We start from the raw sequence: 23,941 nt of genomic DNA on the forward strand, positions 1-23,941 counted from the left end.
CTGATTATGCAGGACTGGTATTCACTGCCTCATCCTCTCTCAGGTTGAAGCCAGGTCTTCCAGTTATAGACTAGCTTTTGTTGGTTGACTGGAATGGAAAGAGATACAATGAAACACAGGGACACAGGTCTGACTGTCATCAGTGACCTCACAGGCACTTTTAACCTCCCACTCAAAGTACAGCCGTGACTTGATTGTGTGATGGGCCAGGAAGAGATGAATGGAAGCAGAGTTCCTTATCTTAGCAACAATACAGGCTGGGAAATACTACAATGTTTGGAACCAAAAAAAAGGAAATGATGGAAAAGGATACTTCCCAGAAACCCACATTATTTGGACAAGCTCCCAAGTCAGGAAAAAAACAACATCAGAGCCACTCTTACTTCAACATAAGTGTCTCCAATTTTGCCACATTCTCCCCTACTAAGTACAACACATCCATGAGAGACAATTGCTGTGGGTATGAAAATGAGGTTCTATTTATGCATGAGTCAGACAGTTGTCTGTAACACCCTCTTTGATAAATGTATTTTTCAAAACACCTTTTCAGTCTAGAGAGATCAAAAGCTTTCCAGGAGTTGAAGTCAAAGTCCAGAACTGTTTATTAAATCTGAGAGAGCCAGAACTTAGAGAAAGGAACATAGAGGACTGAATATGAATGCAGACACTGTACCCTGAATGTGCTGTTAAAATGTACTCTATTGGCCAGGCGCGGTGGCTCATGTCTGTAATCCCAGCTCTTTGTAAGACCAAGGTGGGTGGATCATTTGAGATCAGGAGTTTGAGACCAGTCTGAACAACATGGAGAAACCCCATCCCTACTAAAAATACCAAAAAAAAAAATTTAGCCAGGTGTGGTGGTGCATGCCTGTAATCCCAGCTACTCAGGAGGAGGTTGCAGTGAGCCGAGATCGTGCCATCTCTCTCTCTCTCTCTCTCTCTCACACACACACACACACACACACACACACACACACACACTTTTCAAAATTTACTCTATTAAGAGATGAGTACATAATTTGGGCAAGAAGGTGTAATTTTTAATTATGCACATAGTATGTGAATTCATTCTTCCATTTGCTTATTATTATTATTATTATTATTGAGATGGAATCTTGCTGTGTTGCCCAGGCTGGAATGCAGTGGTGCGATCTTGGCTCACTGTGACCTCTGCCTCCTGGGTTCAAGTAATTCTCCTGCCTCAGCCCCCTGAGTAGCTGGGATTACAGGTGTGCGTCACATTGCCCAGCTATTTTTGTATTTTTAATAGAGACAGGGTTTCATCATGTTGGACAGGCTGGTCTCGAACTCCTGACCTCAAGTGATTCACCCACTTTTGCCTCCCTAAGGGCTGGGATTACAGGCATGAGCCACCACGCCCGCCCAGTCACATTCTTCCTTTTAAACATTATTTTAAGAATTAGATACTACAAAATGTTATCCCCTCTAAAATAGTCACTGTTGTTTTCAGTGTTTCCATTTTGAAACGTATCCTTCCACATTATTTTTAAAAATATGCACACACACACATATACATATATGTGTGAGTACATACAAACACATAGAAATATGCAGTTTATGTGTGTGTTTTTATAAATGGTATCAATAAACAGTATACTGTTAAGATCTACTGATGCTGATACTGTAACCAAACAATATCTCGAAATACTAATCTTTGTGGGTGCTTTCCTCATTTCATCATTGTATTACTGTCTCCTATTCAGTCAGGGACCTCCAAGTTGACTTAAGAAGAATACAGATTCTCTGAGTAGTACTTAAAAGAGAATAAAATGCCGGGCGCGGTGGCTCACGCGTGTAATCCCAGCACTTTGGGAGGCCAAGGCGGGCGGATCACGAGGTCAGGAGATCAAGACCATCCTGGCTAACACGGTGAAACCCCCTCTCTACTAAAAATGCAAAAAATTAGCCGGGCGAGGTGGCGGGCGCCTGTAGTCTCAGCTACTCGGGAGGCTGAGGCAGGAGAATGGCGTGAACCTGGGAGGCGGAGCTTGCAGTGAGCTGAGACCCGGCCACTGCACTCCAGCCTGGGCGACAGAGCAAGACTCCATCTCAAAAAAAAAAAAAAAAAAAAAGGTAATTATGGCTTCCCCAAAACCTTTCACAATATGACTGTCTAAGAAGAATATTGGGTCAATGCTTTAAGAATATGACACAGAAGTCAGAAACATAAATGTCTGTGGAGGCTAGGCAGATGATATAAATGCCAGATCAGGATGAATGGCAACCAACCACTTATGCCTTTAGTGTTAGGGACACAATACGCAGTGGTGTGGACCACTGCAGACCGGAGACTGGAAGGCAGCTGTTCCCCAGTTACAGTCAATTATTGCTATTGTAAAATGCAAGCTAGTTGTCAGCTCTTCCCATTTTTACAGAGATGCGGGGGCGGGGGGGAAACCAAAAAACAAAAAACAAAAGACCTGATCTTTTGATGTAAAAATCTCTCGATTTTTAAGTGTTGATTATTCAAAATCCAAAGCTTCAGAAACAAAACAATACAGTGTGCAGGCCAATACTTGGCCGGTCCCATTGCAGGCTGAATTTATATCTCAGGGATTGGGATGGGTTAGCAACTCTCATCTACCTCCGTGCATGTTCCTCTGCTGACACAACTGATGTCTCAGTGAAACATTCCATGACAAATTAATATATAGAACATAGACAGCTTTTTAAAGTTAATGGGTTTTTTTTCATATAGAAAAATATAACTGGTAATTGGGGCTATTTTCTAGCTTCCATTTACATTTTGGAACAGGTTTCTGAAACAGGATAGGACAAAACCACATACTGAACTTTTTCATTTCCTGGCATTTTCAAATTTATCAGAAGAGTTTCAAACTGTGTCACCTTGGAAATATATTGGCCACTATACTTCATGTCCTCTGAATGAGGGAAGATGCCCCAGCAGTATCCAGAAAGGGGACATAGGCTCATGGTTCCAGAGAAGAAGAGTTCTTCTGAAGATACAGACACTTGTGACAAGTGTCTGTCATAGAACATCTGGGGAAGCAAATCCTGATCTTCAATCAGCCCACTGCAAGACTGCATATTCTAAGGGTTGAAGGTTGAAATAAAGATCCCTTAAGGATAACTATCTTAAAGGAGGGTAAGGAATGAGCCCCTGTTGTCTCTGCTCTCCTTTGCAAGGCGAAGACATGCAGCGGCACAATACTGGTTTAGGATATGGTGCATTTAACCATTCGCTGTTTTCACCAAACTCTATCTAAAACTGAACACAGCTGCTTGGGAGGTTGAGGCAGAAGGATCAGTTGGGCCCGGGAGTTCAAGGCTATGATTGCAGCTGTGAATAGCCACTGCACCAGCCTGAGCAACACAGAGAGACCCTGTTTCTTAAATCAACAAACAAACCAACAAAGCAACCAGAGATTATAAATAAAGAATCAATCATTCCCCCATAAAAGTGAAGTTTGTTTTTAACTGTCAGGGTTAGCAGCAGAAATTTAAGAGTGCTGAACAATCTTTAAGAATGAACTGCCAAGATGGAAATATCGATGACACATGCTCTGTATTAAAAAACAATCATTGATGACCTCTTGCTAAACAAACTTACTGTTTTAAAAATAAAGATGTTCTGGGATTCAGGTACATGAATTTTATGAAGAGGATCATCCTACCTTGAAAATGAAATCAGCCATCAGAGGTCCTGGAATCTTAAAGGTTTGCCTCTCAGAGCCCCTCTGAAATTCCACTGTTGTGTTTTCTACAACAAAGACGCCAGGGCTGTTAAAGCTGTGTTCTCCTTTGCTTCCTTGAAGTGTTTTTGATTCAATAACTACAATTAAAATATATGATTCAAATAAGAAACAATCTTAAAGGCATTTTATTACAAAAGACACTTTAGCAAGTACAATGTCAGTATACGATATCAAAACAATGTCAAAATAGCCACTCAGTTTACAAACATTAATTGATATTGGTGAAATAGATATAACAGATTTTTAATTGTCTATAGAAAAAGAGCTAACAAGGGTGTCAGGCCCTAATAGTTCTACTCAATTCTTTGGAGCCATTTCTAGCATAAGGGGAAAGAGAAAACTTTTCTTTCTTTATATGTTTTCATGATGTAGCTAATACTCAAAAGTAAAGCTATGTTCACTCATTTTATTACTTGTCAAAAGATCTTATGCCTACTCTTTTAGACAAAAATCACAGCAAATTTCAAATTTGCTTTTTATCAAACAAAACTTTTCATTTTGAAATAATTCTAGATAAACAGGAAGTTGCAAAAATAGTATAGAAAGGTCCTTTGTAACCTTCCTTCCCTTTTGTCTAATGTTTACATGTTACAAAAGTATAGTCGAATATCAAAACCAGGAAATTGACACTGGTACAATAGGTGCATATAGTTCAATGTCATTTTATCACCCACCATCACAATCAAAATACAGAACCATTCCATTGCCACAAAGACGTCCCTTGTGCATGAAACCCCTTTTTTCAAATTTGCTTTCACATGAACAAAAGTGCTTTTAAGATTTCCTACAGAAAAAAAATGTTCGCTTATCACAGTTTAAACAAAAAAGCATTTCTACTTTATTTAAATTTGTCTTTCCTCCCTCTTTCTTTTCTTTCTTTTATTTTCTTTTAAATTTGTCTTTCTTCCCTCTTTCTTTTCTTTCTTTTATTTTCTAAGTGTCACCATACTTAGTAGATCTGGTTTCATGTTGAGAGAGGCAATAAAAAATGTATATACAGCTAGATTCTGGGGCACCTGCATTTCTGGCCCCGTATTTTTCTCTAGCTTTCTGCCTTGGGTTTTCATTGCCTCATATCTAAAATGAGGAGTCAGAGCAGTCAATCTCCCAGGTCCAACTCTATTTTAAAACCCACACTTGATTCAATGATATCATACCAGTCTTTAACAATTTCAAACAAAGAACACAAAGGAACCAAAATTCCACTGAGTGTCAAAAATAGAAAGCTGATAAAATGTGACAAAATAGTCTGGCATTAGGGAGCTTCCATCCATGGGCTGCTGGGCTTTGGTTGTTTTCATTTGCTGGATTTTTCTGTCACTGGAGCAGCTGCAGGAATTCAAGTGCCCTGGACAGACTGCATAACAGGCATTAGGAGACATCCCTGATTATCCCTGACAGGCAGGCTGGGAACTTTTCTGGGAAAATTCAAAGGCTGGACATGAGCTACTTGATCTGGAGGAGTCATTAGCGGTCGAAGAATAATGCTGGCTACTTTCAGGCACACAAAACCCCAACCACTTTGGCCCTGATCTCCATGACCGCAATAGATTTTTGGAAAGTGTGAGATTAAATTCATTTCCTAGTTCCAATGAAGATATAAAACTGAGTGTTATAAAGTGAGTTGTCAGTAAAAATGAAATGGGGAACTGGAGATAGTAAGTGGTCCCTACAATGGATGTCTCTAAAGTCAATGAGAAAAAAAAAAAGATGAGCATTAAGGCAATATCAAGACGCAAAATGAAGTTGGACATAACGCATCCTCACAGAAGGCATGCAAAATACAAGTTTCTAGACACTGATTTAGCCTGAAATGACTTGATTAAATTCAAGTAGCGTGCAATGGATTCCGCGGCTGTGTTGGGGTAGTAATTGTTTTACCATTGTGCTAACCTTCTGGACCACAGCGTTCCAAGTTGCAGATCGGGATGCAGAGCTGGGGCAGGGGGTGTAAAAATCTGGGAAGGTGATCTGGGAGGAAGGGACGACCAGTTGCTATGATATCTATTCCCTAAACCAAAGGCCAGCATTTTTGTTAACTTGGTTTTGATATTTTGTTTTTAATACAGAATCTAGCCACTATCTTAACAGTGTCTAAGAGTCTCAGTGACACGGATATAAAAACACAAGTAGCAAAAACAATGTTCAAGTTCACGTTAATTACCCAAACCACTCTGCTTCTCCACTAAATGGTACACTTATTGTAAAATATTTTTAATTTGAGTATTTCAAAAGGCTTCCAGTTCTCTAAAGCACAAACACTGGTTGCCTTTCTAGGAGGCAGAAAGCAGGTATTTTGACCTCGATTGTGTAAATGGGTAAGCAGAATCAAAGGTGAATGAAGAAAGACTGGTGAAGTGATTCAGTGAAAGTAGAGTTTATGGACACAAACAATTCTGATAATCTGGATTAACAAAGCCATTGTGCCAAATCCACAGCAAGGTGGAGGCCGATGCAGTTCTTTAAAAGTTGTCATTTTTATTGGTGGCAAACTTGCTTCTCCTCTGTGCTGGTGCCTCTTAAAAATAAATGATTGATAAAGGAGTTTGTGGTGTTTCAATCAACAATTCAGATGATGACTTATGGATACCTTTAAGTTTTTATTAATTTCCACCATTTCCCCATATTTACTGCAGCCCCATGTTGTGACAAAGTGTGATCCATGGCTAGTGAGAGCTGCATGTGGAAGCCCTTCAGTTCTCAGGGGTTTCACTGACCCTCTCTGGTTTCTGCAGCAAGGTGGTTAGTGTGTGGGAGACCCCGGGAAGCCTATAAACATCCCCACCAGTATTAAGGGAAGAGAGTGTGAGCCTTCTTTCCTGCTGCCCACAGCCCAACTTCTTTCTCCTCTCCAGACTTAAAACTGAGGGGAGGGAGCGAAGTGTTGGGGAAGACGTGATAGGTAGTCTCAAAAAGAGTAAAAATTAGAAATCATGACTTTCTTTTATCCCCAAGTCTTCACAACTCAGGTCTCTAGTGATGCCTTTAAATATTTTAATCCATTACTAGCTATTAGTAAAAGAAATTATGCCTAGAAAAATGACAGATGCTTCTAACTGCTTCTAGTTGAAGGGTCTGCATTGAGAAGTATCAGTTCAGGCTTCTTTCAAAAAAGGCAGCGTCATGGTAACCATCCCCAAGAGGTCTCCCTAAATTCTAAAGGCCATGAAAGTACTGTCAGGTAAATGTGGAATGGGTGTTTAGTATGGCTAACATAGTTATAAATACATCAAACTTATATGTACAGTAGAGCTGTATTTGTATATGCTAATTTCATTCATGTCAATTTCCTTTGATTGGTCATTAGGTACAGTACCCATGTTTATTTATACATCTCTATATATGGTAATCAGGGCTTAAAGGGAATATATTCTTCCAATTGAATTGGAGGTTTTTGGTTTATGATCTCTTGACTTCTTAAGTTTATTGCTAGTCAAACACATTTAACGCTGAAGTTTTGCTGCAATAAAATCTGTTTTGCAGGGATCTGCTTATTGCTTCCATTTTTTAAGGGATGCACCCCTGGAAAATTTGGGGCTGTGTGCTCCCCATAATGCTCTGGCAAGACTTGGGACAGGACTGGAAATTCAGGATCTAAACAAACACTTCTAGGCAGTATGTAAGATGGATATTCTGTAATTAAAATTCACTCCACAGCAAAGAGACTGACATTAATGTTGCTGGGTATTTTCGGTTCTTAGTAATGCAGTCTTTTGGATAGTTATAGTTAATGTGGATGTTAAAAAGAATGACTTATTACTGCAAAATAAGCTTCATTTCAGAAATATCTCTTTTACAAATAAAAATTAAGAAAAAAGTTCCATAAATCCAGAAAATAAAACCACTTCTATATTTAGATATTCAGAAATGTTAACTAAGTGCTTAGTAAATGAAGCCAGTTCTATTCATCAGCAAAGAAGGATAACTTTCAGAAATACTTCTACTGCCAATTGTGAGATTGTTCAGAGAGGGAAATAGTCCAAGCAACAATAGTCACTCTTGAAGAAATGGGAACATTTTTGAGCCCTGTTCTTGGAAGAGTGCCAGTCTTGAATATAAAGTTACGTTGAATATGCCAGAACATACACACATAAACGAATTTTTGTCTCAAAGTGTTCACCTTTACTTATTCTGTTTACTGTTTCCTTATTCTGTTTTTACAATTTATAAAACTATATTTGGAGCTGAATTTTGGGGAATGGCCTTTAATATCATGAGACTATCAAGACCATTCACTGCGTTTTTTTGTTTTTTAACATCTTTTCCACATATAATTTGCATGCCATAAACTTTGCCCTTTTAAAATGCATAATTTAATGGTTTCAGTGTATTCACAGAGTGAAGCCATCACCATCATCTATTTATTACTTCAAACTCACAGTATTCTGGAAAACCAGTGTCGGCCTTCAGGAACCCCTAGACGGGAAGCTGTGAAGTGCTAGCAGCAAGGCTTGTTCTGATCAGCCATATTCACTGATAAGGTTTTGTATTTTAAATTTTGTTTTGTTTTATTTTTTTGTACCACTTTGCTGAAATCTCCAGAACATTCCCAAATCTTACTTTACTCTCCATGTATTAGTATTATTTTAGAGACACGGTCTTGCTGTGTCACTCAGGCTGGAGTGGCAGATTGCAGTGGTGCAATCAGAGCTCACTGCAACCTTGAACTCCTAGGCTCAAGGAGTTGCTTAGACTACACGCCTGTAGTAGCCAGGCTACTCCTTGGACTATCTCAGTCTCTTGAGTAGTTTGGACTACAGGCATGCACCACTATGCCTAGCTAATTTTTTAAAAATTTTTTGTAGAGATGGGGTCTTCCTGTGCTGTCCAGGCTTGTCTCAAACTCCTGACTCAAGTGATCCTCCTGCCACAGCCTCCCAAAGAGCTGGTATTACAGGTGTGAGCCACCGCACCCAGCCATCCTATACAAAATAGTTTATTTGACATATAATTTGGTTTTTATTTTCCCATGAGGGGATTAATCTTAAACAGTAAATTTTCCATTGGGGTATGAGAACAGAAAAATTCAGGGTACAATACAGATAATTTCCCTGGTTATATAGACTATTTTACCCACTACAGAATAGTTGGGGGTATTCAACAGGGTACTACCACCCCCAAGAATGGAAATAAAGGAAAATCTTGAATTTCTTCAAGAGAAATTCCAGGCACCTAACTAGCCTTGAGAAGTAAATGAGCAACTTCACAAGCAGGAAGGTAATGGTGGATTACAACAATAGCCAAAAAATGTTGGAGTCACAGGATGTATGGTTCCCTACAGAAACTAATGATAACATTTTAACATATGTCCCTGAGTAGTTTTTCAGGAAATCTAGATCCCTACCAAATGGATCCACTGGCACACAGACCTCCATTAAGAGGGAACTGAGGCTGAACGCTGACTGCCTTTCTTTGTCCTACATTTCTTCCTGAGGCACCTGAATATCACGCCCAAGGGCCAGATCTAACATTCTTTTCTGCTAACTCCAAGTCTTAGGCAAAACTTCCCTTTCTTAACCAATAGCAAATCAGAAAATATTTGAATCTACCTATGGTCTGTAAGCCCCCACTTCAAGATATTCCACCTTTTCAGGTCAAACCAGTACATAGCCTCCATGTATTAATTTGTGACTTTGCCTGTAATGTCTATCTCCCTGTCTTTAAAAATCCTTACATGTAAGACATCAGGGAGTTCAGGTCTTAAGCATGAGCTGTTTGATTCTCTTTGCTTGGTGCTCTGCAATAAATACCTGACTGTCTGTGGCTGCAAATCCTAGTGTCAGTGTTTAGCTTTGCTATGCCAAGCAGGTGGACACAAGTTTGGTAACATTACCCATTAACTTAGAGAAAGTTTCTTTTGCTTGTAGGTTTGGTTTGCGGCTTTTTTTGTTTTGTTTTGTTTTGTTTTTGTTTTTTGGCTAACTAAACTTTCAGGATATTAAAAAATGTTAAGATTAAATTCTACTTACAGAGGTGGGCAGGTCCTTTCACTGTAATTCTCACACTTCGACTCCCCAAAGGAACAGCTATTACATTTTCTTCTCCTGGGAAAGAACAGAACACAACTGCAATAAAACCAGTACACTAAAGGCCTATGAAAATGATCAAGTCAATCAAAACTGGGGGCATCTGCAAAATATTCTTAACTATATTTCATTCCTGCAATCCTAGCACTTTCGGAGGCTGAAGCGGGCAGATCACTTGAGGTCAGGAGTTCCAGAGCAGCCTGGCCAACATGGTGAAACCCCATCTCTACTGAAAAGACAAAAATTAATCAGGCGTGATGGTGCATGCCTGTAGTCCCAGCTAACCGGCAGGCTGAGACAGAAGACTCGCTGGAACCTAGGAAGTAGAGTCTGCAGTGAGCTGAGAACATGCCACTGGACTCCTGGGCAACAGAGTAAGATTCTGTCTGAAGAAAAAAAAAACAGGAAATCCTTGGAAATCACTAACTATGTGTAAAGCAGATGAATATTACATAATTTCATTTAAATACACCCTTAAATAACATTAAAGAAACGTTTAAAGTAAATGCACTGCCTACTACCTCAATTGCCTTTACTCTAATGACCCAATCCATGTGCTTTGATGAGGGTCTGCAAACTGTGGCCCCTAGGCCAAATCTACTCACACCTCTTCATTCATTCATTTAAGGCTGTTTGTGCTCTTCAAGGTAGAATTGAGTTGTAGTAATGAGACCATATGGCTCAATAACACTAAAATATTTACTGTACTATCTGACTTTTCACAGAAAAATTTCATGATCCTTGGCATAGACAATTACCTACTGGAAATCCTGGTCCTCATAGATGTTTTTTCACACTGCTATACGCTCTGATAATTTAATTTTTGTGTTCACATAATAATCAAAGCTCATGTATGATATTGTATCCCACTAGTTCCCTATCTGAACATTGTCTGTTTCTAAATGAAACTAGAACATTATTAACGCTACGAATTACTTCAAGCATATGTTTTTGTCTAACTTACGCAAAACAATTTTTTTTGGATAAACTCTCCAGAGTGAAAGTAGTGAAGCAAAGAATATCAATGTATTGATTGACTAGTTTGCACGTTTTTATTAAATAGAAATACCTGTTTATAATTAAAAATTAGAAAATGCAGGGGGGGCGCCCAAGATGGCTGAATAGGAACAGTTCCAGCCTCTAGCTCCCAGCGTGAGTGACACACAAGACGGGTGATTTCTGCATTTTCAACTGAGGTACCAGGTTCATCTCACTGGGGCATGTTGGACAGTCAGTGCTGGTCCGCAGGTGCAGCCCAACCAGCGAAAGCTGAAGCAGGGCAAGGCATCACCTCACCTGGGAAGCACAAGGGGGAAGGGAATTCCTTTTCCTAGCCAAAGGAAATTGAGACACACAACACCTGGAAAATCAGGTAACTCCCACCCTAATAGTGTGCTTGATCAAGGGTCTTAGCAAAAGGCACACCAGGAGATTATATCCCACACCTAGCCGGGAGGGTCCCATGCCCACAGAACCTCCCTCATTGCTAGGACAGCACTCTGAGATCTAACTGCAAGGCGGCAGCGAGGCTGGGGGAGGGGTGCCTGACATTGCTGAGGCTTAAGTAGGTAAACAAAGCTGCCGGGAAGCTCGAAGAGGTTGGAGCCCACCATAGCTCAAGGAGGTCTGCCTGCCTCTGTAGACTCCACCTCTGGGGACAGGGCATAGGTAAACAAAAAGCAGCAGAAACCTCTGCAGATGTAAATGTCCCTGTCTGACACCTTTGAAGAGAGCAGACTGCCTACTCAAGTGGGTCCCTGACCCCTGAGTAGCCTAACTGGGAGACATCCCCCACTAGGTGCAGACCAACACCTCACACGGATGGGTACACCCCTGAGAGGAAGCTTCCAGAGCAAGAATCAGACAGCAACACTCGCTGTTCAGCAATATTCTATCTTCTGCAGCCTCCGTTGCTGATAGCCAGGCAAACAGGGTCTGGAGTGGACATCAAGCAAACTCCAACAGACCTGCAGCTGAGGGTCCTGATTGTTAGCAGGAAAACTAACAAACAGAAAGGACACCCACACCAAAACCCCATCAGTACGTCACCATCATCAAAGACCAAAGGCAGATAAAACCGCAAAGATGTGGAAAAAGCAGTGCAGAAAAGCTGGAAATTCAAAAAATCAGAGCACATCTCCCTGTCCAAAGGAACACAGCTCATCACCAGCAATGGAACAAAGCTGGATGGAGAATGACTTTGACGAGTTGAGAGAAGAAGGCTTCAGTCGATCGCACTTCTCAGAGCTAAAGGAGGAACTACGTAACCAGTGCAAAGAAACTAAAAACGTTGAAAAAATAATGGATGAATGGATAACTAGAATAATCAATGTGGAGAAGACCTTAAAAGAACTGATAGAAATGAAAACCATGATACAAGAACTACATCACAAATGCACAAGCTTCAGTAACTGACTCGACAAACTGGAAGAAAGAGTATCAATGATTGAAGATCGAATGAATGAAATGAAGCAAGAAGACAAGTGTAGAGAAAAAAGAGTAAAAAGAAATGAACAAAGCCTCCAAGAAATATGGGATTATGTGAAAAGACCAAATCTACGTCCAATTGGTGTGCCTGAAAAGTGATGGGAAAAATGGAACCAAGTTGGAAAACACTCTGCAGGATATCATCCAGGAGAACTTCCCCTGGATGTTCTCCTAGTGAGAACCTAGTGAGGCAGGACAACATTCAAATTCAGGAAATACAGGGAACACCACAAAGATACACCTCGAGAAGAGCAACTCCAAGACACATAATTGCCAGATTCACCAAAGTTGAAATGAAGGAAAAAATGTTAAGGGCAGCCACAGAAAAAGGTCGGGTCACCCACAAAGGGAAGCCCATCACTAACAGCAGATCTCTTGGCAGAAACTCTACAAGCCAGAAGAGAGTGGGGGCCAATATTCAACATTCTTAAAGAAAAGAATTTTCAACCCAGAATTTCATATCCAGCCAAACTAAGTTTCATAAGTGAAGGAGAAATAAAATCCTTTACAGACAAGCAAATGCTTAGAGATTTTGTTACCACCTGGCCTGCTCTACAAGAGACCCTGAAGGAAGCACTAAACATGGAAAGGAACAACCAGTACCAGCCATTGCAAAAACATGCCAAAACATAAAGTTCATCAATACTAGGAAGAAACTACATCAACTAACGAGCAAAATAATCAGCTAATATCATAATGACGGGATCAAGTTCACACATAACAATATTAACCTTAAATGTAAATGGACTAAATGGTCCAATTAAAAGACACAGACTGGCAAACTGGATAAAGAGTCAAGACCCATCAGTTTGTTGTATTCAGGAGACCCATCTCACATGCAGAGACACATTGGCTCAAAATAAAGGGATGGAGGAAGATCTACCAAGCAAATGGAAAACAAAAAAAAGCAGGGGTTGCAATCCTAGTCCTGATAAAACAGACTTTAAACCATCAAAGATCAAAAGAGACAAAGAAGGACATTACATAATGGTAAACGGATCAATTCAACAGGAAGAGCTAACTATCCTAAATATATATGCACCCAGATTCATAAAGCAAGTCCTTAGACACTTACAAAGAGACTTAGACACCCATACAATAATAATGGGAGACTTTAACACCCCACTGTCAACATTAGACAGATCAACGAGACAGAAAGGTAACAAGGATATCCAGGAATTGAACTCAACTCTGCACCAAGCGGACGTAATAGACATCTACAGAACTCTCCACCTCAAATCAACAGAATATACATTCTTCTCAGCACCACATCGCACTTATTCCAAAACTCACCACATAGTTGAAAGTAAAGCACTCCTCAGCAAATGTACAAGAACAGAAATTATAACAAACTGTCTCTCAGACCACAGTGCAATCAAACTAGAACTCAGGACTAAGAAACTCAATCAAAACCGCTCAACTACTTGGAAACTGAACAACCTGCTCCTGAATGAATACTGGGTACATAAGGAAATGAAGGCAGAAATAAAGATGTTCTTTGAAACCAATGAGAACAAAGATACAACATACCAGAATCTCTGGGACACATTTAAAGCAGTGTGTAGAGGGAAATTTATAGCACTAAATGCCCACCAGAGAAAGCTGGAAAGATCTAAAATTGACACTCTAACATCACAATTAAAAGAACTAGAGAAGCAAGAGCAAACACATTAAAAAGCTAGCAGAAGACAATAACGAAGATCAGAGCAGAACTGAAGGAGATAGAGACACAAAAAAAACCCTCCAAAAAATCAATGAATCCAGGGACCAGTTTTTTGAAAAGATCAACAAAATTGACAGACCACTAGTAAGACTACTAAAGAAGGAAAGAGAGAAGAATCAGGTAGATGCAATAAAAAATGATAAAGGGGATATCACCACCGACCCCACAGAAATATAAACAACCATCAGAGAATACGATAAACACCTCTACGCAAATAAACTAGAAAACCTAGAAGAAATGGATAATTTCCTGGACACTTATACTCTCCCAAGACTAAACCAGGAAGAAGCTGAATCCCTGAATAGGCCAAGAGCAGGTTCCGAAATTGAGGCAAAAATTAATAGCCTACCAACTAAAAAAAGTCCAGGACCAGATGGATTCACAGCCGAATTCTACCAGAGACACAAGGAGAAGCTGGCACCATTCTGTCTGAAACTATTCCAATCAATAGAAAAAGAGGGAATCTTCCTTAACTCATTTTATTGGGCCAACACCATCCTCATACCAAAACCTGGCAGAGACACAACAAAAAAAAGAGAATTTTAGACTAATATCACTGATGAACATCGATGCAAAAATCCTCAATAAAATTCTGGCAAACCGGATCCAGCAGCACATCAAAAAGCTTATCCACCATGATCAAGTGGGCTGCATCCCTGGAATGCAAGGCTGGTTCAACATACGCAAATCAATAAACGTAATCCAGCATATAAACAGAACCAAAGACAAAAACCACATGATTATCTCAATAGATGCAGAAAAGGCCTTTGATGGAATTCAGAAGCTCTTCATGCTAAAAACTCTCAATAAATTCGGTATTGATGGAACATATCTCAAAATCATAAGAGCTATTTATGACAAACCCACAGCCAATATCATCCTGAATGGGCAAAAACTGGAAAAATTCCCTTTGAAAACTGGCACAAGACAGGAATGCCCTCTCTCACCACTCCTATTCAACATAGTGTTGGAAGTCATGGCTAGGGAAATCAGGCAAGAGAAAGAAATAAAGGGTATTCCATTAGGAAAAGAAGAAGTCAAATTGTCCCTGTTTGCAGATGACATGATTGCATATTTAGAAAACCCCATCGTCTCAGCCCAAAATCTCCTTAAGCTGCTAAGAAACTTCAGCAAAGTCTCAGGACACAAAATTAATGTGCAAAAATCACAAGCATTCTTATACACCAGTAACAGACAAACAGAGAGCCAAATCAGGAATGAACTTCCATTCACAATTGCTTCAAAGAGAATAAAATACCTAGGAATCCAACTTACAAGGGATGTAAAGGACCTCTTCAAGGAGAACTACAAACCACTGCTCAGTGAAATAAAAGAGGACACAAACAAATGGAAGAACATACCATGCTCATGGATAGGAAGAATCAATATTGTGAAAATGGCCATACTGCACAAGGTAATTTATAGATTCAATGCCATCCCCATTAAGATACCAATGACTTTCTTCACAGAATTGGAAAAAACTGCTTTAACACAGAACCAAAAAAGACCACGCATTGCCAAGATAATCCTAAGCCAAAAGAACGCAGCTGGGTGCATCACACTACCTGACTTCAAACTATACTACAAGGCTACAGTAACCAAAACAGCATGGTACTGGTACCAAAACAGAGATATAGACCAATGGAACAGAACAGAGCCTTCAGAAATAATACCACACATCTACAGTCATTAGATCTTTGACAAACCTGATAAAAACAAGAAATGGAGAAAGGATTCCCTATTTAATAAATGGTGCTGGGAAAATTGGCTAGCCATAAGTAGAAAGCTGAAAATGGATCCTTTCCTTACTCCTTATACAAAAATTAATTCAAGATGGATTAGAGACTTAAATGTTAGACCGAAAACCATAAAAACCCTGGAAGAAAACCTAGGTAATACCATTCAGGACATAGGCATGGGCAAGGACTTCATGTCTAAAACACCAAAAGCAATGGCAACAAAAACAAAAATTGACAAATGGGATCTAATTAAACTAAACAGCTTCTGCACAGCAAAAGAAACTACCATCAGAGTGAACAGGCAACCTACAGAATGGGAGAAAATTTTTGCAATCTACTCATCTGACAAAGGGCTAATATCCAGAACCTACAAAGAACTCAAACAAATTTACAAGAAAAAAACAAACAACCCCATCAAAAAGTGGGCAAAGGATATGAACAGACACTTCTCAAAAGAAGACATTCATACAGCCAACAGACACATGAAAAAATGCTCATCATCACTCGCCATCAGAGAAATACAAATCAAAACCACAATGAGATACCATCTCACACCAGTTAGAATGGCAATCATTAAAAAAATCAGGAAACAACAGGTGCTGGAGAGGATGTGGAGAAATAGGAACACTTTTACACTGTTGGTGGGACTGTAAACTAGTTCAACCATTGTGGAAAACAGTGTGGCGATTCCTCAAGGATCTAGAACTAGAAAACCATTTGACCCAGCCATTCCATTACTAGATATATACCCAAAGGATTATAACTCATGCTGCTATAAAGACACATGCACACGTATGTTTATTACGGCACTATTCACAATAGCAAAGACTTGGAATCAACCTAAATGTCCATCAGTGACAGACTGGATTAAGAAAATGTGGCACATATACACCATGGAATACTATGCAGCCATAAAAAAGGATGAGTTTGTGTTCTTTGTAGGGACATGGATGCAGCTGGAAACCATCATTCTCAGCAAACTATCGCAAGAACAGAAAACAAAACACCACATGTTCTCACTCACAGGTGGGAAGTGAACAATGAGATCACTTGGACACAGGAAGGGGAACCTCACACACTGGGGCCTATTGTGGGGTGGCAGAGGGGGGAGGGATAGCATTAGGGGATATACCTAATGTAAATGACGAGTTAATGGGTGCAGCACACCAAGCTGGCACATGTATACATATATAACAAACCTGCATGTTTTGCACATGTATCCTAGAACTTAAAGTATAATAATAATAAAAAAAGAAAATGCAGATAAACAAAAATACAAAATAAAGCTTTTTCTAATCCTACTGCCCAGAGATAATCACTTCTAACTCTTTGAGGAATGTCCATTCCAGATTTTTTGTTTGTTTTTAACATGTATACATGTAAAAGGAAAGACTGAACCATACCTAAATATCCATCAATATGGGAAAGATTACATAAACAAGAACATCCATACTAAGGAATACTCTAGAGTTGATAAAAGTAATGATAAGGAGCTATAAGACCTGATATAGAAAGCCTGCCAATATATACATTAAAGATTTAAAAAAGGAAGGTTAAAAAATAGGGCAGTGGTATCTTGAATATGACACTAAAAGCCCAGGAAACACATGAAAAAAGACTAAATTTGACCAAATCAAAATTAAACCTTTGTGCACAAAAGGACACTATGAATAAAGTGAAGAGGAAACCACAGAATGGGGGAAAACATTTGCAAATCACTTCTTAGAAAGGGGTTATTATCTAGAATATATAAAGAATGCTTATAACTCAACAACAACAAAAATAACCCATTCAATAAAAAGGACAAAAGGACTCCGATTTCTCCAAAACAGCTATACAAATGGCCAATAAGCACACATGAAAATGCTCAATATCCAGGTTACACCCCGGGGGGCGGAGCAAGATGGCCGAATAGGATCAGCTCCAGTCTCCAGCTCCCAGCGCGAGCGACACAGAAGACAGGTGATTTCTGCATTATCAACTGAGGTACTGGGGAGTGCCGGACAGTCGGTGCTGGTCAGCTGTTGCAGCCCGACCAGCGAGAGCTGAAGCAGGGCAAGGCATCCCCTTACCTGGGAAGTGCAAGGGGGAAGGGAATCCCTTTTCCTAGCCAGGGGAACTGAGACACACAACACCTGGAAAATCGGGTAACTCTCACCCCAATACTGCACTTTAAGCAAACGGGCACACCAGGAAATTATATCCCACACCTGGCCGGGAGGGTCCCATGCCCACAGAGCCTTCCTCATTGCTAGCACAACAGTCTGCGATCTAACCCCAAGGCAGCAGCCAGGCTGGGGAAGGGGCGCCCGCCATTGCTGAGGCTTAAGTAGGTAAACAAAGCCCTGGGAAGATCGAACTGGGTGGAGCTCACAGCAGCTCAAGGAGGCCTGCCAGTCTCTGTAGACTCCACCTCTGGGGACAGGGCACAGCTAAACAACAACAACAACAACAACAAAAGCAGCAGAAACCTCTGCAGACACAAGCGACTCTGTCTGACAGCTTTCAAGAGAGCGGTGGATCTCCCAACATGGAGGTTGAGATCTGAGAACAGACAGAGTGCCTGCTCAAGTGGGTGCCTGACCCCTGAGCAGCCTAACTGGGAGACATCCTCCACTAGGGGCAGACCGACACCCCACACCTCACACGGTGGAGTACACCCCTGAGAGGAAGCTTCCAAAGCAAGAATCAGACAGGTACACTCACTGTTCAGCAATATTCTATCTTCTGCAGCCTCTGCTGCTGACACCCAGGCAAACAGGGTCTGGAGTGGACTTCAAGCAATCTCCAACAGACCTACAGCTGAGGGTCCTGACTGTTAGAAGGAAAACTAACAAACAGGAAGGACACCCACACCAAAACCCCATCAGTACGTAACTATCATCAAAGACCAGAGGCAGATAAAACCACAAAGATGGGGGAAAAGCAGTGCAGAAAAGCTGGAAATTCAAAAAATAAGAGCGCATCTCCCCCTCCAAAGGAACGCAGCTCATCGCCAGCAATGGATCAAAGCTGGACGGAGAATGACTTTGACAAGATGAGAGAAGAAGGCTTCAGTCCATCAAACTTCTCAAAGCTAAAGGAGGAATTACGTACCCAGCGCAAAGAAACTAAAAAGCTTGAAAAAAGAGTGGAAGAATTGATAACCAGAATAATTAATGCAGAGAAGGCCATAAACGAACAGAGATGAAAACCATGACACGAGAAATAAGTGACAAATGCACAAGCTTCAGTAACAGACTTGATCAACTGGAAGAAAGAGTATCAGCGATTGAGGATCAAATGAATGAAATGAAGCGAGAAGAGAAACCAAAAGAAAAAAGAAGAAAAAGAAATGAACAAAGCCTGCAAGAAGTATGGGATTATGTAAAAAGACCAAATCTACGTCTGATTGGGGTGCCTGAAAGTGAGGGGGAAAATGGAATCAACTTGGAAAACACTCTTCAGGATATCATCCAGGAGAACTTCCCCAAACTAGTAAGGCAGGCCAACATTCAAATTCAGGAAATACAGAGAACGCCACAAAGATACTCCTCGAGAAGAGCAACTCCAAGACACATAATTGCCAGATTCACCAAAGTTGAAATGAAGGAAAAAATGTTAAGGGCAGCCACAGAGAAAGGTCAGGTTACCCACAAAGGGAAGCCCATCAGACTAACAGAAGATCTCTCGGCAGAAACTCTACAAGCCAGAAGAGAGTGGAGGCCAATATTCAACATTCTTAAAGAAAAGAATTTTCAACCCAGAATTTCATATCCAGCCAAACTAAGTTTCATAAGTGAAGGAAAAATAAAATCCTTTACAGATAAGCAAATGCATAGAGATTTTGTCACCACCAGGCCTACCTTACAAGAGACCCTGAAGGAAGCACTAAACATGGAAAGGAACAACCGGTACCAGCCATTGCAAAAACATGCCAAAATGTAAAGACCATCGAAGCTAGGAAGAAACTGCATCAACTAACGAGCAAAATAATCAGTTAATATCATAATGGCAGTATCAAGTTCACACATAACAATATTGACCTTAAATGTAAATGGACTGAATGCTCCAATTAAAAGACACAGACTGGCAAACTGGATAAAGAGTCAAGACCCATCAGTCTGCTGTATTCAGGACCCATCTCACATGCAGAGACATACATAGGCTCAAAATAAAGTGATGGAGGAAGATCTACCAAACAAATGGACAACAAAAAAAACAGGGGTTGCAATACTAGTCTCTGATAAAACAGACTTTAAACCATCAAAGATCAAAAGAGACAAAGAAGGCCATTACATAATGGTAAAAGGATCAATTCAACAGGAAGAGCTAACTATCCTAAATATATATGCACCCAATACAGGAGCACCCAGATTCATAAAGCAAGTCCTTAGACACTTACAAAGAGACTTAGACTCCCATACAATAATAATGGGAGACTTCAACACCCCACTCTCAACATTAGACAGATCAACGAGACAGAAAGGTAACAAGGATATCCAGGAATTGAACTCATCTCTGCAGCAAGGAGACCTAATAGACATCTACAGAACTCTCCACCTCAAATCAACAGAATATACATTCTTCTTAGCACCACATCACACTTATTCCAAAATTGACCACATAATTGGAAGTAAAGCACTCCTCAGCAAATGTACAAGAACAGAAATTATAACAAACTGTCTCTCAGACCACAGTGCAATCAAACTAGAACTCAGGACTAAGAAACTCAATCAAAACCGCTCAACTACATGGAAACTGAATACCCTGCTGCGGAATGACTACTGGGTACACAACGAAATGAAGGTAGAAATAAAGATGTTCTTTGAAACCAATGAGAACAAAGATACAACATACCAGAATCTCTGGGACACATTTAAAGCAGTGTGTAGAGGGAAATTTATAGCACTAAATGCCCACAAGAGAAAGCAGGAAAGATCTAAAATTGACACTCTAACATCACAATTAAAAGAACTAGAGAAGCAAGAGCAAACACATTCAAAAGCTAGCAGAAGGCAAGAAATAACGAAGAACAGAGCAGAACTGAAGGAGATAGACACACAAAAAAACCTCCAAAAAATCAATGAATCCAGGAGTTGGTTTTTTGAAAAGATCAACAAAATTGACAGACCACTAGCAAGACTAATAAAGAAGAAAAGAGAGAAGAATCAAATAGACGCAATAAAAAGTGATACAGGGGATATCACCACCGACCCCACAGAAATATAAACAACCATCAGAGAATACTATAAACACCTCTACGCAAATAAACGAGAAAATCTAGAAGAAATGGATAATTTCCTGGACACTTACACTCTCCCAAGACTAAACCAGGAAGAAGTTGAATCCCTGAATAGGCCAAGAGCAGGTTCCGAAATTGAGGCAATAATTAATAGCCTACCAACTAAAAAAAGTCCAGGACCAGATGGATTCACAGCTGAATTCTACCAGAGGTACAAGGAGGAGCTGGTACCATTCCTTCTGAAACTATTCCAATCAATAGAAAAAGAGGGAATCCTCCCTAACTCATTTTATGAGGCCAACATCATCCTGATACCAAAGCCTGGCATACACACAACAAAAAAAGGAGAATTTTAGACCAATATCCCTGATGAACATCGATGCAAAAATCCTCAATAAAATACTGGCAAACCGGATCCAGCAGCACATCAAAAAGCTTATCCACCATGATCAAGTTGGCTTCATCCTGGGATGCAAGGCTGGTTCAACATACGCAAATCAATAAACGTAATCCAGCATATAAACAGAACCAAAGACAAAAACCACATGATTATCTCAATAGATGCAGAAAAGGCCTTTGACAAAATTCAACAGCCCTTCATGCTAAACACTCTCAATAAATTCGGTATTGATGGAATGTATCTCAAAATCATAAGAGCTATTTATGACAAACCCACAGCCAATATCATACTGAATGGGCAAAAACTGGAAAAATTCCCTTTGAAAACTGGCACAAGACAGGGATGCCCTCTCTCACCACTCCTATTCAACATAGTGTTGGAAGTCATGGCTAGGGCAATCAGGCAAGAGAAAGAAATCAAGGGTATTCAGTTAGGAAAAGAAGAAGTCAAATTGTCCCTGTTTGCAGATGATATGATTGTATATTTAGAAAACACCATCGTCTCAGCCCAAAATCTCCTTAAGCTGATAACAAACTTCAGCAAAGTCTCAGGATACAAAATTAATGTGCAAAAATCACAAGCATTCTTATACACCAGTAACAGACAAACAGAGAGCCAAATCATGAATGAACTTCCATTCACAATTGCTTCAAAGAGAATAAAATACCTAGGAATCCAACTTACAAGGGATGTAAAGGACCTCTTCAAGGAGAACTACAAACCACTGCTCAGTGAAATAAATAGGACATAAACAAATGGAAGAACATACCATGCTCATGGATAGGAAGAATCAATATCGTGAAAATGGCCATACTGCCCAAGGTAATTTATAGATTCAATGCCATCCCCATCAAGCTACCAATGACTTTCTTCACAGAATTGAAAAAAACTGCTTTAAAGTTCATATGGAACCAAAAAAGAGCCCACATCTCCAAGACAATCCTAAGTCAAAAGAACAAAGCTGGAGGCATCACGCTACCTGACTTCAAACTATACTACAAGGCTACAGTCACCAAAACAGCATGGTACTGGTACCAAAACAGAGATATAGACCAATGGAATAGAACAGAGTCCTCAGAAATAATACCACACATCTACAGCCATTTGATCTTTGATAAACCTGAGAAAAACAAGAAATGGGGAAAGGATTCCCTATTTAATAAATGGTGCTGGGAAAATTGGCTAGCCATAAGTAGAAAGCTGAAAATGGATCCTTTCCTTACTCCTTATAGGAAAATTAATTCAAGATGGATTAGAGACTTAAATGTTAGACCTAAAACCATAAAAACCCTAGAAGAAAACCTAGGTAATACCATTCAGGACATAGGCATGGGCAAGGACTTCATGTCTAAAACACCAAAAGCAAGGGCAACAAAAACCAAAATTGACAAATGGGATCTAATTCAACTAAACAGCTTCTGCACAGCAAAGGAAACTACCATCAGAGTGAACAGGCAACCTACAGAATGGGAGAAAATTTTTGCAATCTACTCATCTGACAAAGGGCTAATATCCAGAACCTGCAAAGAACTCAAACAAATTTACAAGAAAAAAACCAAACAACCCCATCAAAAAGTGGGCAAAGGATATGAATAGATATTTCTCAAAAGAGGACATTCATACAGCCAACAGACACACGAAAAATGCTCATCATCACTGGCCATCAGAGAAATGCAAATCAAAACCACAATGAGATACCATCTCACACCAGTTAGAATGGCAATCATTCAAAAGTCTGGAAACAACAGGTGCTGGAGTGGATGTGGAGAAAGAGGAACACTTTTACACTGTTGGTGGGATTGTAAACTTGTTCAACCATTATAGAAAACAGTATGGCGATTCCCCAAGGATCTAGAACTAGAAGTACCATATGACCCAGCCATCCCATTACTGGGTATATACCCAAAGGATTATAAATCATGCTGCTATAAAGACACATGCACACGCATGTTTATTGTGGCACTATTCACAATAACAAAGACTTGGAATCAACCCAAATGTCCATCAGTGACAGATTGGATTAAGAAAATGTGGCACATATACACCATGGAATACTATGCAGCCATAAAAAAGGATGAGTTTGTGTCCTTTGTAGGGACATGGATGCAGCTGGAAACCATCATTCTCAGGAAACTATCGCAAGAACAGAAAACCAAACACCGCATGTTCTCACTCATAGGTGGGAACTGAACAATGAGATCACCTGGACTGGGGAAGGAGAACATCACACACTGGGGCCTATCACGGGGAGGTGGGAGGGGGGAGGGATTGCATTGGAAGTTACACCTGATGTAAATGACGAGTTGATGGGTGCTGACGAGTTGATGGGTGCAGCACACCAACATGGCACAAGTATACATATGTAACAAACCTGCACGTTATGCACATGTACCCTAGAACTTAAAGTATAATTTAAAAAAAAAAGAAAATGCTCAATATCTATAATTATTAGGGAACTGAAAATCAAAACCATAATCAGGTACCACTTTACACCCATTAGGATGAGAATTATACAAAAAAAAATAATAACAAAAGAAGCAGAATGGTGAGGATGTGGAGAAATAAACCCTTGTGAATTGGTGGTGAAAATGTTAAATGGTACAAC

At 40.0% G+C, this 23,941-nt stretch overlaps 1 protein-coding gene across 9 annotated transcripts in view; it reads right to left on the reverse strand.

The window, feature by feature from the left end:
- Positions 1-23,941, reverse strand: part of ADAMTSL3 (ADAMTS like 3) — a 411,249-nt gene that overhangs the window by 175,435 nt on the left and 211,873 nt on the right. For all 9 annotated transcript variants that reach the window (XR_013395882.1, XR_013395881.1, XR_013395880.1 and 6 more), the window contains exons 8-9: positions 9,707-9,781; positions 3,657-3,814 (exon numbers count right to left, since the gene is read on the reverse strand). Coding sequence is in view for 6 of the 9 variants with exons in the window: in XM_015142900.3 (XP_014998386.3) it covers positions 3,657-3,814; positions 9,707-9,781 (233 nt within the window). In the remaining 3 variants the exon portion in view is untranslated. The remainder of the gene's footprint in view (positions 1-3,656; positions 3,815-9,706; positions 9,782-23,941) is intronic.

The sequence above is a fragment of the Macaca mulatta genome, chromosome 7 (genome assembly GCF_049350105.2).
Source record: "Macaca mulatta isolate MMU2019108-1 chromosome 7, T2T-MMU8v2.0, whole genome shotgun sequence".
NCBI lineage: Eukaryota > Metazoa > Chordata > Mammalia > Primates > Cercopithecidae > Macaca > Macaca mulatta.